A 15,947-nucleotide genomic window follows, 5' to 3' on the forward strand; every position below is an offset into this window, starting at 1 on the left:
AAAAAAAAAAAAAGAAGTCACCATAGGAAGACACCACTCACTCTCACACTCACTGGGGCATCTCAGTCCTGTCCAGGCATCGGAACCCCCTGTAAAGCTTCCCAAACTCCCCAGGTGCCTGGGCCCAGGTCTGGTGTAAGACCAGGGAAGACTCTGTGTTCTGAAATGAATGTTAAGGCAGGTTCAGCCTCCTCAGCAGAAGACTCCAACTGACCGCCCGGCATGCCTGCTCCTCAAGGTGTGGCCCACCAGCCAGTACCACCTAGGTGCTCGGTGCTCCTCCCAGACCGGCTCTATCTGCGGCTGTTAGCAAGATCCCCAGGTGATGGTGTGCACATTCAAATTTGGAAAGCACTGAGAGAATCAAGAGTCTCCATGAGGGGATGAGGCCCCCTTTTAAAATCCTGAAAACCCGCTAAAGCCCGCCCTTGCTCAAGCCCTGCCGTGTGTGGGGGGAAATAGAGTCAGAGGCCTCGTCACCCTCAGGGCTGGTGGAGGTAGGAGTGAGGTGGGGAAACCGCTCTGGGGCGGTGAGTCGCATCCTGGCCTGCGGATGAGCATCACCTGGCCTTGGCCGGCCTGTCCAGACCAACTGATGAGACTCTCACTGGGCCTAGAGCTGCCTGTTGAGATCCGTCTGGGATCTTGTTAAAAGGCAGATTCTGGGGCTGTGGGTCTGCGTGCGGCCTGGTGTTCTGCATTTCTCCCATTCAAGTACTAACCAGGCCCGACCCTGCTTAGCTTCCAGGATCAAATGAGATAGATCAGGCACGCTTAGGGTGGTATGGCCATAGACGAATCCTGCATTTCTAACCAGATGCCAGGGAGGCAACTGGTTCACACTCTGTGTAACAATGACCAAATAAATGCAAGGCGTGAAATTGTGTGTGTGTGTGTGTGTGTGTGTGTGTATGTGTGTATACTTCTTTCTTTTTTTCCTAGAAGGCCTACCCAGATGCCGGGGAGGCAACTGGTTCACACTTTGTGTAACAATGACCAAATAAATGCAAGGCGTGAAATTGTGTGTGTGTGTGTGTGTGTGTGTATACTTCTTTCTTTTTTTTCCTGGGAGGCCAAGATCAGCTTTCGGCCTTTGGCTTTGATTTCAGTCTTATCCATTATTGAGCTTTTTCTGGCAACAGAGCTGACCCTGCCCACACCACACAGTCAAGCAGACAGATGCAATAAATCCTTGACTCCAACCTCTACTCTGCGCTTAGTTGGTTCCTTTTCCCACTTTCTGTTCAAGCCTTCGCTACCCTCCTTCAGATACGCCATGTTGAGCTCCTTCTTGTTTTAGATAAGAAACCGATGGCCGTGCAGCCCCTCCCTCCACTGTCCTGCCAGGAAGGAGGGTCTTGCCCTGTCTGACTTCCTCTGCACCCCCTGCCATCAGGTGTCCCCTCTCTTCGTATACTGTGGCCCTCTCTCTCTCTTCTGGCTCCATCACCTCAATCTCAAAACTTGCCTCAGTTTCTCCAACCTAAAAACAGCCTCTTTAAAGCCTAACTCCCCTTTAGTTTCTCACCTGGAAGAAACTTATCTCAGTAAGGTTGCCCAGGTGATTTTCTCTTTTCTTTCCCCTCCCTTCCTCTTCTTTCCTTTCGTCCCTCCTTTCGAGTCAAGGTCTTACTCTTTCATCCAGGCTAGAATACAGCCTCAACCCACCACAGCCTCGACCCCCTGGCTTCAAACAATCCCTCCTCAGCCTCCCAAGTAGCTGCGACTCTAGACACACCACCATACCCAGCTAATTTTTTTTTATAGAGACAGAGTCTTGCTATGTTGCTCAGGCTGATCTCGAATTCCTGGCATCAAGCATTCCTCTAGTCTTGGCCCCCTAAAGTGCTGGGATTATGAGAGTGAGACACCATGGCCGGCACCCAATGTGGTTTTCTGATCACCAACTCTTAGGGCATCCCTTGTCCCGCCTTACCAGATACATGATACTTGCTACTTTTACTTATGCCTCTCCCCTTAAAAACACCATTTCTGGTCTTTTCCTGGATCTTGTAGACTCTTCACAGTTTCCTCCTCTTCCACCCACTAATAAATATCGAGGTCCATGCTTGGTACAGTGCTCTTTCTCCGATAGGATTCCTATGTGATCCACCCACGCTCATGGTTTCAGCTATGCTGAGTGCTTTCCAATCTCAATCTCTAGCCTGGACTTCTGGATTGTTTTTATAACCTCTGATGGGTATTTCTGCCCACGGTTCCTACAGGTATCTTCAATTTAGCATATCTGAAACACATCGTTCCCCCACCTAGATTCACCTTCTAAATTTTCTAGCTTACCCATGCCTCCTCCATCCACCCAAACTAAGAAATTTTTCAGATTCATCCATGTTGTTGGATGTCGTGCGATCCATTTCCACGACTGCATAGAATTCTTTCCCTCTCTTGATTTATTTCCATTTACCCTCCCACTGCCTTTAGCATAATATTTTTTTAAGGCTAAATATCATCATAATGGTATAATGGCCACAAGAAAATCAAGCAACTCACATATTTGTTTCATATGTAAACTGACAGAAGGAAGGAATAGAGTCACAAACATTTTTTTAAACGGTAATACATGCAAATGAAACAAATTACAAAAGGGTTCAGGGTGAAAATGAAGTTTCTTTCCCTGCGTCTCTGTCTCTCAGTCACACAGTTTCCTTTCCAAAAAAAGAAACTGCTATTGCCAGCTTCTTGTATGTCCTGCCTGAGATATGCACACGTTTGTATGTGTAAGGAATACCCACAAACCTGTGCATTATATACCCTCACACGGGCATAAACACATGTGCATGTGTGCACATGTATTATTCATATTGAAAATTAATTCTGTGCATTCCTTAGCTGAAAGTACAGGATGGTAGATACTGTCTACTTTTGTTCCTTAGCAGTATAATTTGGAGAATTTCCTATCTCATATAATTACTCATGTAAGCTACCTCATTCTTTCTTGTTGACCACATAAGCCTTTTAATTGTACCCATGTTTAACCAGCTGCTCCTGGGAGGCATTTTGGTTGTTTCTAATCTTTTTGATCAATAGGGCTGCATTAATAGCCCTGCAGTTTATCCACGAGAAATATATCCCAGAAGTAGGATTGTTCCGTCAGTGCCTGTGTGTGTTAACTTTTGATATGGCCACATTGCTCTTCACAAAGCCTACCACCAAGCACCTGTTTCTCTGCTCTCTTTATAACCCAGAGTGTCATCCCTGATACTTTCCTGCATTTCGTCACTATAGGATAAAAATGGGCACCTCAATGAAGAATTGCATTTCTCTTTTATGAACTTGAGTGTCTTTTTATATGTTTAAGAGCCGTTTGAATTTCCCTTTGTATGAATTCATGTTCTTTACCTAGTCTCTCTTCAATTTTTTTTTTACGTTAAATATTTGATCTTTTTACCCTGGTGTGTACCAACCAACGCAGCATTGTGGTTGGTGGTGGTTCTGTACGCAAGCTTTCAGAGCTAGCACTGAGAGCATAAGAGGCAAAGCCAAGCTCACTTCCTTTTCCAGATGGCAGTGATCAAAGGACTTGGTGACTGTGGGAACACTCTGGACATCACGTAGCAGGATTTAGAGGTTCTGACAACACAAACACTTACCAGACTTGAGGTGATTTTGAGCCACACATGGCAATTGTTAAGTTTATCTCTAGACACATATAAGGAGGGTTTTGATGGTATACTTTTGTTAGTTAGCTTTCTAGCTTTTAGCTAACGGGCCATATGGTGAAGGTGCATTTTTTGCTGGTAAATTTATATTTCTTCTTTTTCTTTGTCGATATTTCCATTCTAGAAAATGGAGCAAGACGGGTGCATGCCTGTAATCCCTGCTACTTAGGAGGCTGAGGCAGGAGGATTACTTGAGTCCTGGAGTGAGAGACCAACCTGGGCAACATAGTAAAGACGCTGTCTCTAAATAAAAATTTAAAAAGAGAAAATGGGGCAATATTCCTACTTTTTCTGTAAATTTGCCTTGTGGTATGGGTGTTCAATAAGGTCCTCTGTTCCAAGTGGGCACTTAAATGTTTGATTAAAAAGGCCAATTTTGAGATGATAGCTTGAACCCAGGAGTTTGAGAACAGCCTAGGCAACATAGCAAGACTTTGACTCTACAAAGATAAAAAAAAATTATCTGGGCGAGGTGGCACATGCCTGTAGTCCCAGCTACTCAGAAGGCTGAGGCAGAAAGATCACCTGAACCCGGAAGTTTGAGGCTGCAGTGAGCCATGACCATGACACTTGCACTCCAGCCTGGGTGACAGAGTGAGACCCTGACTCAAAAAAAATTAACTAAAATAAAAAGGGACCAGTTCAAGGCATAGGCTTTAGAACAGCATTTCTCAACTCATATTAATAGATGTTCTGTGATTTTTTTAAAAAATGCTTGTGGTCACATTAATTTTGAAAAAGTTGTATTAGATCAAATAAGTTTATTCATTACAAGACTTTTTAGAGCCTTTAATGTACCAGTGACTCCACTGAATGCCCAAGAGAGGGGTGCAGGATGCTGTCTCTTGCAAATATGTTTGACCACAGAACCCTGTTTTCATATGTTTTATGGACTCAATTTGACATACTCCTCGAGCAATTAACTCAAAACTCAGGGAAGAATCAGAAGACATCAGTTGGTCTGAATGTGTTTGAATTAGGGCAAACAAAGATTCTTGACTGGAAATAGGTTATTGATGACTTGACTGCAATCGGATTTCTGAAATTAAATAGAAACACTTCTGGAGTTCAGTTGCAGAGGTAGACATGCCAGCTGTTTCTCTAGGCTCCCTGTGTTGTTGGCAAAGTGTAAAATTAAGAGATCATACTGATTTCTGATAACTCCTTGCTGCTCCTACTTAAGGTCAGAGACCACCCTTGCTGTCTATATCATACAAATCAAAATGGACCAGTGATGAGAGTACAGTGCTGGGACCATATCGAGCTACCTGGCTGGAAGCTTAATTATAAAGCGAATTTATAGAGCCACAAGGGGGACCCAAGGAAGGGTGGGAAAACTCACTAACAAGGCAGCTTATTCTTTCTCCTCAAGTATTCAAGATTTCTATTCCTTATCAGCAGCCTTTCCTCTCTTCTCAAGGAATCTTGTCTGTTTTTCTCCTCAGCCTTTCTGAAAGTTAGAATGGTGGTCTCCGTGGTGTTCTAGATCACCAGTGGCTGGGATGTTCACAGATCATGTGTGAGCTGAAGTAAACCGTTCAAAGCACATGCGTGTGCAAATTGCCCTAAAATAGAATGGATTCGATATTACCCACTAAAGTGTCTTTTTCACCTACTTTCCCTTACATTCCCTCTTTGAATGGAATGAAATGCTCTGATTACATACATTATCACAGGGCCTATGAGTGGTTTGGTAGTCCATTTCCATTTTCCCTTTTGGTAAAATTGCACTTGGGCTACAGAGATGCTAGGAATGATTTCATTTGTAATAACACAACAGTTATGATTGCTTGATGAGTAGCAGTCAAAATGGTGTGAGAAAAATGTTGTCATGGTATTGTGGCTTTCGAAAAATAATCAGGTTAGTTAGTTGCAGTCTTTGGTAGTCAACGCTTGTTCCTCTTAGGATATTATCTACATTTTCTATGGAGTAGGAACGCAGGAAATGAGTCTTTTTAAGAACTGAAACCCAACATTTTCAAAAGTATGTTTTTAGTATTGTCATCATAAGGTGGAGAGTTTAGTAATTCTTTACTTATAAATGTTCTTTCAGTACATATTCTCTTTTTTTTCTTTGTCTTTTTTTTTCCCTTTTATTTTTTGAGTTGGAGCCTCACTCCGTCACCCAGACTGGAGTGCAGCGACACGCTCATGGCCACCGCAGACTCGGCCTGCCGGGCTCTGGCGATCCTTCCGCCTCAGCCTTCCAAGTAGCCAGAACTACAGGCACGTGCTACCATGCCTGGCTAATTTTTTTTGATATATTGTAGAGACGAGGTCTCGCCAAGTTGCCTGGACGGGTCTTGAACCCACAGGCTCAGGCCATCCTCTTGCGTCAGCCTCCCAAAGTGCTGGGATTACAGGCTGAGCCACTGAGCCTGGCCTAGTACAAATTCTTTAGTACATATCTTCAGATATGGTTGTGCCAGGCTAGTTAATTTTCCTTCTCTGCTGGTTTGGTGGGAAGGGATTCTTCAGAGCTTAGTTCACTCACTCTCGTGCGTCACCCAAGGGAAGTTCATCCGGCTTGCAGGTTCATGGAGAGTAAATGCCAAAGAGGTGCTTCCTCGAGTTTCTTCCTCATTGATAGCATCCTTGTCTTGAGCCTTCCTCCTCCAGGCATCAAAGTGTTGGCAGAGAGCTATGAGGAAAGGACTGTTCTAGGCCTCTCTTCCTGGCTTGTAGATGTCCTTTTTCTCCCTGTGACTTCACATTGTCTTCTTTCTATCTCTGTGTCCAAATCTCTCCTTTTAATAAGGGGCATCCATCACATTGGATTTGGATCCTCTCTAATGACCTCACTTTAATTTGATTACGATTGTGATGACCTTGTCCCAAATAAGGTTATATCGTGAGATTTGGTGGGGGTTAGGACTTCAGCATATGAATCTGGAGAGAACACAATTCAACTCATACCATGCTAATTTTCTATTGACAGCTATCTCTCTCTCTTTTTTTAAAGAGTGTACATGGCAAGTCAAAGCAAATGACCGAAAGTACCACGAACAACCTCATTTTATGAGCACAAAGTTCTTTTGCATTAAGGAGAGTAAATATGCGGTAAGTTGATTTTATCTTCCTCAATTATTTTTGTTAAAAACCAATTTTTTCCTGTAGTCAGCATGCTTACACCTGCTTTCCAGGTAATCACTAGCTGGGGGTTATTGATAATCATCTTCGTTTCTACAGAATGTCCTTTTTATTGAAGTTCACCCTTAGTGTGAGTAGGGGTGACATGAAGCAAGACAGAATTATGGATACAGGGGACCCAAAAAAAACCTGGAATTATCTTTTGGAGGGCATGGCTCTTGTAGTACAGACTTTCTGCCCTGGGTAAGTGAACCCATAGGCATCAGTGTACCAGCCAAATGTGAGAAACCGCACTTGGCTTCAGTGAATTTTTTTGTGGCAAACAAGTGACTGGTTCTGCCACGGCAATACACCTGCCCACACTGTACCAGAAATGGTATGACTCCTGCGCCCCCCGCCCCGTTCACCTGATCTCACATCGAATGACTGTTTTTGTTTCCCTGGCTGAAAAAAGGCCTCAAAGGGAAACATTTTGCCAATGTGGAAGAGGTGAGACAAAAAAAATAGTAGAAACACTAACAGGCATCAAAATCGATGAGTTCCAAAACTGTTTTGAGCAGCGGAAAAAGCACCTCCATAGATGTATTGCATCAAATGAAGAGTACTTTGAAGGTGCCTGATGTTTAAACATGTGAGAATAAATATACAATTTTTGTACATAAATTCTGGAGGTTTATTGGGTCCCCCATCATAGATAAGAAATTTCCATATGTGGGTGCAAAGTTCTCTTTAAAATGTTTTATGAAAGAATATACAGCAGTATCACAGAAACCTTATGTTTGAAAAAATGAGTTTTAAAGGAATCTTTTTTTTCTTTCTTCTTTTTTGTGAAAGGAATCTAATAACTTAGCTTTCCCTTGTTTGCCTGGGGTGGATTTAGAGATTTTAAAGATATTTTCATCTCAGTAATGCCTATTGCCTTTGAAATATATAAAGAGCACCTGTTAAGTGAGGGCTTAAATGCCATAAGGTGTTTGTTTCAGTTTCCTACGGCTGCCATAACAAAGGACCCTAACTCAGTGGCCTAAAACACCAAAAGTTTATTCTTTCACAATTCAGGGGGCCAGAAGCTTGAAACCAAAGCACTGTCGAGGTTGTTCCCTTCTGAAGGATTGGAGGAAAAGTCTACTCCATGCCTCTCCCCCGACTTATGGTGGTTACTGGGCATCTTTGGTGTTCCATGGCTTGGAGACACATCCTTCAATCTCTGCCTCTGTCTTCATGGGGCCTTCTTCCTGTATGTCTCTGTCCAACTTTCCTCTCCTTATAAGGACACCAGTCCTTGGATTGAGGCCACCCTCATCATGTGTGACTTCATCTTGTTCGTATCTGCAAAGACCCTATTTCCAAATAAGATCCCAGTATCAGGGTTAGGACCTGAACATATGTTTTGGGAGACAGTTCAACCCACAACAAGGTCTTTGACTCTTTCTTACATAGAAGCTTTCGTCCTCTCTTAGATAAGAGTGTTTCTCTTCCTGCTTTGCCAGGTTGGTGTCTACCTTTGCCCTGTTCTCTAGCAGGCTCTGTGGATCAGGGACTCTAACAGCAGGATTCAGGTGATCACAATCTAATGTTTGTATCTTGTTACTGTCTCTGATGAGCCCAGGCAGCCATTTTGGAGACTTGGCAAGAATTAAAACCTAAAAAGAAACCTCAATACCTTCATTTCTGTTTGTTTGGTTTTTTCCTTTTTAAAATTTTTTTCTTAATTACGGAGTTGTGTGGTATAGGTGAGGATTAACTACATAAGTAGGCTGCATGCAGGTGAAGTTTGGGCTTCTAACTGGCCCTCACTCCCCGGGTGGTGGACCAGGTACCATTTATGTTGTCAATATCTTTTCGACTGACAAATTGCATTCCTGTGTCTCTGTAGGCCATGGGCCTTTGCAGATGTGTATACGTTGTGATGATTATGTGGCATCATTTAGAGTGACTTTCTTATGTTTTCCAACAGAGTAATGCAATTAAAACATACAAGTACAACGCTTTTACCTTTCTACCAATGAATTTGTTTGAGCAGTTTAAGAGAGCAGCCAACTTCTATTTCCTGATCCTTCTTATCTTACAGGTAATGCCCTTTGATATCCTAAATCTGTTTTGAGTCATGATGACTCAGTAACATTGAAGCTGCAGACACATATGATGTGAATAATCCTGAAAGTGCTTCAGCATCAGGGTTCTGAACAGTGTTACATGAACAGTGAGAGGGAGTAAACAAAAATATTCTAATTCTGGGTTCTAAAAATTCAATGTCATACTGATGTGGGTGTTAAAACACGTTGCCCTGCAGTAAATAAAATCCTCACTTTGTAAAATTATGTGTTCCTTAAAAATCAAACCTGAATTTGTGTTTGTCCTTTATTTTTGTATTTAGATGCTTAATTTCTTCAAGAAGATTATTGATTTTTATTAATATGTTGGTCATAAATCTCAATAAATTATCTTTGTGAACTAGTTTTACATTAGAAAAATTTTTCTAGCTGGGCTCGGTGGCTCAGCCTGTAATCCCATGCTTTGAGAGGCTGAGGTGAGTGGGTTGCCTGAGCCCTCAGGTTCGAGACCCGCCTGAGCAACTTGGCAAGACCTCATCTCTACAATAAATCAAAAAACTAGCCGGATGTGGTAGCGCGCACCTGTAGTTCCAGCTAGTTGGAAGGCTGAGGCGGAAGGATCGCCAGAGACCAGCAGGCGAGGTTGCGGTAACCGGGAGCGGCCACTGCACTCCAGTCTGGGTGACAGAGTGAGACTCCAACTCAAAAAAAACCAAAAAGAAAAAGAAAAATTTTTCTAATTTTTTTTCTTAATTCTGGCAAAGGATTTGCTTACCTGGAGAGCATGATGTTTAACTGTCTGGGAACCATGGCTGTAACTAAGAGAACTCAACATATGCTAGTTAGTACCCAGAATCAACCTGCCATGTAGGTTACCAAGGATAGCATATCCACTTGGCTTTATCAGATCCTTCACATCAAGCCTTGGATTGGGAAAACATTCCTGTCTGCTGGGATTTGCCTTCTAAGGTTTTCTAAAAATGGTGGCATGTGTGTCTGGGTGTGGGGTTCAAGGATGCATAGAGTGGAGAGGAGAGAAAAAGGAGAGAACACACTGGGAGAAGTGGCTACTTAACAGTTTTAGTAAAATATGAAACTGCTGACTTGATAGAAATGGATGTTCCGGCTGTCAAAGAGGACGTTTAGGCAGGCGTGTGTAGAAGTCAATATGATAAATTATAAGGTGCCACTGGGTGGTAAATGGGATACTTTTCTCTTCCTTCTAGCTGGGAGAGGGGAGTTTCACATATTCACGGCATTGTGGGAAGATGTGATTTTTCTCTCTTCCAGCCACAGCTTAGTGATCTTCTCTTAAGGTGCAGCAGTCAAAATCAGGGTAACAGTAATAGTCTTAGTCAATCCTTTGCTTGCATGGTCACTTCACTTGATTCTTGCACTCTATGAGGGCAGTGGGGCATAATCTCCATTTTGCAGAGAAGAACCATGGCCTTGTGAGCTAAATTTGCTCCAAGACCCAAAGCCCATAAATAGCCCAACTGGCCAAGATTGGAGCCAGGAGTTTGATGCTGAAGCCTATCATTTTGGCCACTACATTATATGGCCCAATGAGCAATAGGATGGTTACAAAAGGTCTTTATTAAGCTTGCTTCCCAATCTTTCAATCAAACTTGGAGGTTATCTTAATGGAGGTGGGGCTTCCTGCAAGACCAGCCCCTTTCTTGGCTGGAACAGTAGCAGTGACCACAAAGGAAACACATTCCTCGAATGTCCCCAAAGATACCCCACCTAATCACTAGTTTTCGGAGGTAGCCACTGTCTCCTGCCATCTTTGCCTCCAACATGAGAGCCTCAGCAATCACTGGCTAAGAAATCTGCCATGCAGATCTTACTATATACGCATTCCCTAAAATTAAAGGGCCGCTTTCCCCACGCCACCCTCCTTGAAGTTAATTGTGATTTTCACAAAAAGTTTAAGGGAGTTCTCTTTTTAGGTATGATGTGGCAAAACCTCCTTGGTCCAGTTAAGGTCACAGTGAGATCATTTCAGGAATCACTGTCCTCTGGGCTCTGCCAGAAGCTAGGAAGAGCTACCAGAAGGAGATTGACCGGTTGCTTAAATATCTTTTCCTACACACCCCGCAAGATGTAAACTTGTGTGATGACAGGGCTTAGACTTGGAATTAGAAAGCCGAGAGTTAGCCACCAGTCACCTGTAAACTCGGTATGCCTTCATGGGCGCCTCGGTAAACCTTTTTGTGCTTTTAGGCGATTCCCCAAATCTCCACCTTGGCATGGTATACCACGCTTGTGCCCCTGCTTCTGGTGCTGGGCATCACTGCAATCAAAGACCTGGTGGACGATGTGGTAAGGATTGCTCATGCAGTGGCTTTGAGTTTCTTTTAGTTTGGCATTCATGCGTTATGTATCAAGATGTTTAAAACAGCATTTCCCCATCTCCCTTCTCAAGGCTCGCCATAAAATGGATAAGGAAATCAACAACAGGACCTGTGAAGTCATCAAGGATGGCAGGTACCGTGCCTTCCTTAATTTGTGACTCAGTTACGAGGATGTACTGCATAACTATGTCTACAGACATGTTTAGAGAGAACTATTAGAACACAGAAGTCTATTAGTGCATTGAATTTTTTATTTTAAAGGCTTCTCTTACAAAGACATTGTATCACCTTTATGGCCCCAAAGCTATACCTGCATTGGACAATGGACCGTTGCCTGATTGAGGTTTGTATCGTCAGGCCATTTTGCATTTACACACCTCCTTCAACCTCCCACACTTATCCTGTCCAGGATTTTGGTCACATATCCTAACACCTTTCCTGAGATTCTCCAGCTGAAGTGGTTTTCTCCCTTTCCTGTACTTTCAGAGCTTCTTTGTTTTCAACTTTCTTACCATATATGATCTTTTTAAGAAATATTTGTGTAGGTATCTCATTTTCTGTTCCAGATTATAAGTTTCTCAAGGCCACTGCCCCACCTCCAACACACAGAAAGTATTCAATAAATGTATGTTAAATTAATGTAGTCAGTTGTGACCAAATTACCAACTCAGTGATCAGTAATGAGTTGTTTTTTGAGCAAGAGCCTAAGGCAGAACTGCAAATTCAAGAGCTAAAAATAGTAACTAAAGTCCAATGCAAAGACTTTTAATGTGTCAACATTGAGGAAAATAATCTGATTTACAGCCATTCTTCCACTGTGTCTAATTCAAAAATAGACTTCACTAAGCTAAAAATATGTTTAGATGGCATTTTCCTTTTGCAAATAAGTAGATTCTGTTCCAAAAGTTACCTTTGAAATGTCAAAAGATAAAGCCACAACAATTTAAAGATCTTAATTGACTTTATTTGTGAACTTAAGATCAGGCAATGCTTCATTTCGTAAAATAAAATTAGTGCCCGAGGGAGTCCAAAAGAAGAGGTTAGTTTATAGACAGAGAAGGGCTAAAGAAAGCAGAAACAGAAAACAAAAAGCATATTGGTCATTTCAAAGTATCCCTGTCAGGCGGGAACAGGAAAACAGAACAATAGAGGGATAACTGATTGGTTAACTTCAGTTTACTTTTTGGTACCGATTAAAGCAGAGGTAACTTTATCATCATGCCAACTGAAACTAACCTGTTTGGGAAATTTGACTATTATCTCTTTCTCTTCTGATTTCTCAGATGGTCAGATAATAACTCAATTTTGGTTTGGTGTGAGTCTATATTGGTTTTTAGTATGGTCTGTTAGGATCTGGCACAGGAGCGCAGTTTAAAACAGTGGTCTTCTGTAGTTTGTATTTAACACAAATCACTTAGAATCAATGTTGTGAATGATGGTGAGGTTTCTCTCTAAACCTCACTAAACACAACCCTGTTTAGCCCATAACGTAGCTAACTACACTGGTAAAAAGTAGCTCTCAGTTAACTTGAATTTGGGAGTCAAGGGTGCATATCTGGCAGAGCTGTGACCCCAGCAGCCCCTGTAGTGGGGTCGAGCCTGTAAGAACTTGGACATCAGTGGGATAGGGCACAGGGGTCTCCTTGGGGGACACTGAAACATCAAATAAAAGAATCCAGTAGAATTGCCTCTGATATTCCCAAAGTGCAGCAACAAGAAGGTGCTAACTTGTGTGTTTGTAGTTGAGACTCACATGCAAATTTCTAATTTACAATTTTTGATATACTGAAATGTAAAATAATACAAATTTTATTTATTGAAGGATAAACCAAGTTTTAAAAAATTCTGGGCTTAAGAATTGTGTACTAAATTCTCGTAAAATTAGGGAAACTAGAGCATAAGCATATATTTAAAATTTATTTTAAATCTCCAGATCTTTTTTTAAATTCATAAATGAATAGGAGACAAACATAGTAAATCGATTTCAGCCTCAAAAAAAAAAATTAATTTTGCTATAGTCAATTCAGCATGTCCCTTATGTGTATCTTTCATATATGTGAAAAATCTTTAAAACAGCGCCATAGTTGAACACTTGACAAAATGCTGATTTGTTAAAAATTTAAATGGGTATTTGCAATGGAATTTCATTCCAAAACAGTCACATTTTCATTTTATTTTGTCACTGCCATTAGATGTATTACAAAAGTGGTACATATAATTATTCGAAAGATAACGTAAACAAATAGGGTAAAGACAAGCTCTAACACCCCAGGATTCTAATGGCCCGTGGGAGCCATGATGGGTTCCTCTCCTGGGACCAGCACGGGGCAAGTGATGGGAAACTGAGAAGGAAAAGAACAGCGATCCCCACGACCACTTCCTCATATAACGTAGGCAGAAGGAGCATGTCAAAGTTGTCTCCACCATCATTCCTTCCCTCACATGATAAGACGATTCTTGTGCCCGCTTCATGTGTTTATATCATTAAAGGGTGGACTTTTAGTCAACACTTCCCCTGTGATTTACACGTTTTCCAGAATCTTTGACACCCAGAAAGAATAACGAGTCTTTCCCTGCAACTGAAAGAAACAATAGACCATCAGTGTGTTTAATCCTTAGGTTCAAAGTTGCCAAGTGGAAAGAAATTCAAGTTGGAGATGTCATTCGTCTGAAAAAAAACGATTTTATTCCAGTAAGTGAACAAGCTCTGTTTCTCTCACTCCTTGTTCTTCCCCTGGACCCCAAGCTCGGTTTCTCCCTGGGAGTCTCTGTGTTACTCGTGTGTTTTGTTTTGAACAGGCTGACATCCTGCTGCTGTCCAGCTCTGAGCCTAACAGCCTCTGCTATGTGGAAACAGCAGAGCTGGATGGGTAAGTGTGTCTTCGTTGTGCCTGTCTGAAAGCTGGTCTTTGAAAGCGGATTTATTACATTAAGGTCTGCCCTTGCCTCTACCGCTTGGCTGCCTGTCCACCAGTGTCCCTGGGAACTGATCTCTTTTTCCGCCCCCATCCTTAAAGTGAAGCTCTTACTAAACCCTTTCCCTATCTTTCAGGGAAGGTAAACGAATCAAATGGGGGTGTGTGTGTCTGAGCCCTTTAGGAACTGCTGAGCAGTATACAGACTAATGTGAATGGCTGCTGATAGTATTATCTGATTCAGAGAAAAGAACAGATTTTTGAAGTTTTTGCCAATAGGCAAATTTGAATTGTCCCTTTGTTGGTTGCAATTATTGTACTATCACTGGAAAGGGAGGAAAGTTCTATTTGTGATCAGTCTTAAGTGCATTATTTGAGCGCTTACAAGGTTGCAGGCACTTTCTGTGTGAGTCTACTTAATCCTCTCAGCGACCCTGTGGCATGAGTATTATTAACTTTGCATCACCCATGAGGGAACGGAGGCCCAGGGAGGTGTAGCAGCCTGCCCAAGGGCACACAGTAAGTGGCCGAGTTGGGAACCTGCTCCCTTGAAGTTCTTGATCCTCAGAACTTACATGTGTACGCACTGCTTCATGGAGAGCTGAAACCACGTGAGTGAAAACCAGGTCCGTCTTTCCTCCATGAATCAGTCAGTTGACTTTTCAGTCTTAAGTATAAAATGGCTGCCCTTCCCATGAGTGAGAGATTCCAAAGCTTTACAGAGATACAAAACCCTAACGTGCCCTGTTAGGTCACAGTGGTGAAGTTGAGAACCAATGGTCAACTTTCTACTACATGGAAATTCCCATTTGGGGCATTTGGGAAGCCTGTAACGGCTGTCCGTTGTGAGATGACGTCCTTGCTGTTGAGAGCATGTACTCCTGGCCTGACCCTGTGCAGGTACCTTGCCTTGTACCGTGTGGGTAGGTGTGCCAAGTTTTGCGAGTGACGCTACCACCTTCTTTCCCGAATAAAAGTATCCGAAACACGTGATCCAGTTATTCACTCTAGAAAATGAAAAGTTGACAGAGGCTAAGCAGAATTTCTCTAATAAATGCTATATAGAAGCATCTTAGTGTGATAAAATATCAGGAGCTACATTTTTAAACAGTAGGTTGATAGTCCCAGCTGGTAGTAAAGTGTTAAGTGAATGAGGCCTGTGAGTGAGTACCTCTGTCCTAACCTTCACAACAGCAAACAGTAAAGGGGACCGACATTTCCCAAGGGCAGGAACTTTCTCTCGTTCAAGTGATAACTTTTATCCAAACCTGAGGTTCCAAGGTGAAAAGAGAGGTTGAAAATAGAAAAAGCGGCCGGGCTCGGTGGCTCAGCCTGTAATCTCAGCACTTTGGGTGGCCGAGGTGAATGGATTGTCTGAGTCTGCGGGTTCAAGACCAGCCCGGGCAACTTGGTGAGACCTAGTCTCTACGATAAATCAAAAATTAGCCAGGCGTGGTAGCGCGCACCTGTAGTTCCGGCTACTCGGAAGGCTGAGGCGGAAGGATCGCCGGAGCCCAGCAGGTCGAGGCTGCGGTGGCCGGGAGCGGCCGCTGCACTCCAGTCTGGGTGACAGAGTGAGACTCCAACTCAAAAAAAAAGAAAATAGAAAAAGCAAATTCATTTCCAGGTATGCCTAACCTCACACTTGTGTGATTATGTTCCCTTTAAAACTCCAACATTTATTCATTTAATTCTTTTTCTGCCTTCTCTTTAGAGAAACCAACTTGAAGTTCAAAATGGCCCTTGAAATCACAGACCAGTATCTCCAAAGAGAAGACACATTGGCAACATTTGATGGTTTGTACAAAGCAAACCTTGCTTTGTTTTAAATGTTAGTTAGTCGATTCAGTTCCT

General features: G+C 42.5%; 1 protein-coding gene across 1 annotated transcript in view; it reads left to right on the plus strand.

Annotated features, from left to right (window-relative positions):
* Positions 1-15,947, plus strand: part of ATP8B1 (ATPase phospholipid transporting 8B1) — a 64,649-nt gene that overhangs the window by 9,243 nt on the left and 39,459 nt on the right. The window contains exons 2-8 of the mRNA XM_008066989.1: positions 6,640-6,737; positions 8,725-8,838; positions 11,048-11,146; positions 11,250-11,311; positions 13,798-13,870; positions 13,978-14,048; positions 15,808-15,890. Of these exons, the coding sequence (XP_008065180.1) occupies positions 6,640-6,737; positions 8,725-8,838; positions 11,048-11,146; positions 11,250-11,311; positions 13,798-13,870; positions 13,978-14,048; positions 15,808-15,890 (600 nt within the window). The remainder of the gene's footprint in view (positions 1-6,639; positions 6,738-8,724; positions 8,839-11,047; positions 11,147-11,249; positions 11,312-13,797; positions 13,871-13,977; positions 14,049-15,807; positions 15,891-15,947) is intronic.

The sequence above is a fragment of the Carlito syrichta genome, unplaced genomic scaffold (genome assembly GCF_000164805.1).
Source record: "Carlito syrichta isolate Samal-C Ts95f unplaced genomic scaffold, Tarsius_syrichta-2.0.1 Scaffold309211, whole genome shotgun sequence".
Classification (NCBI taxonomy): domain Eukaryota; kingdom Metazoa; phylum Chordata; class Mammalia; order Primates; family Tarsiidae; genus Carlito; species Carlito syrichta.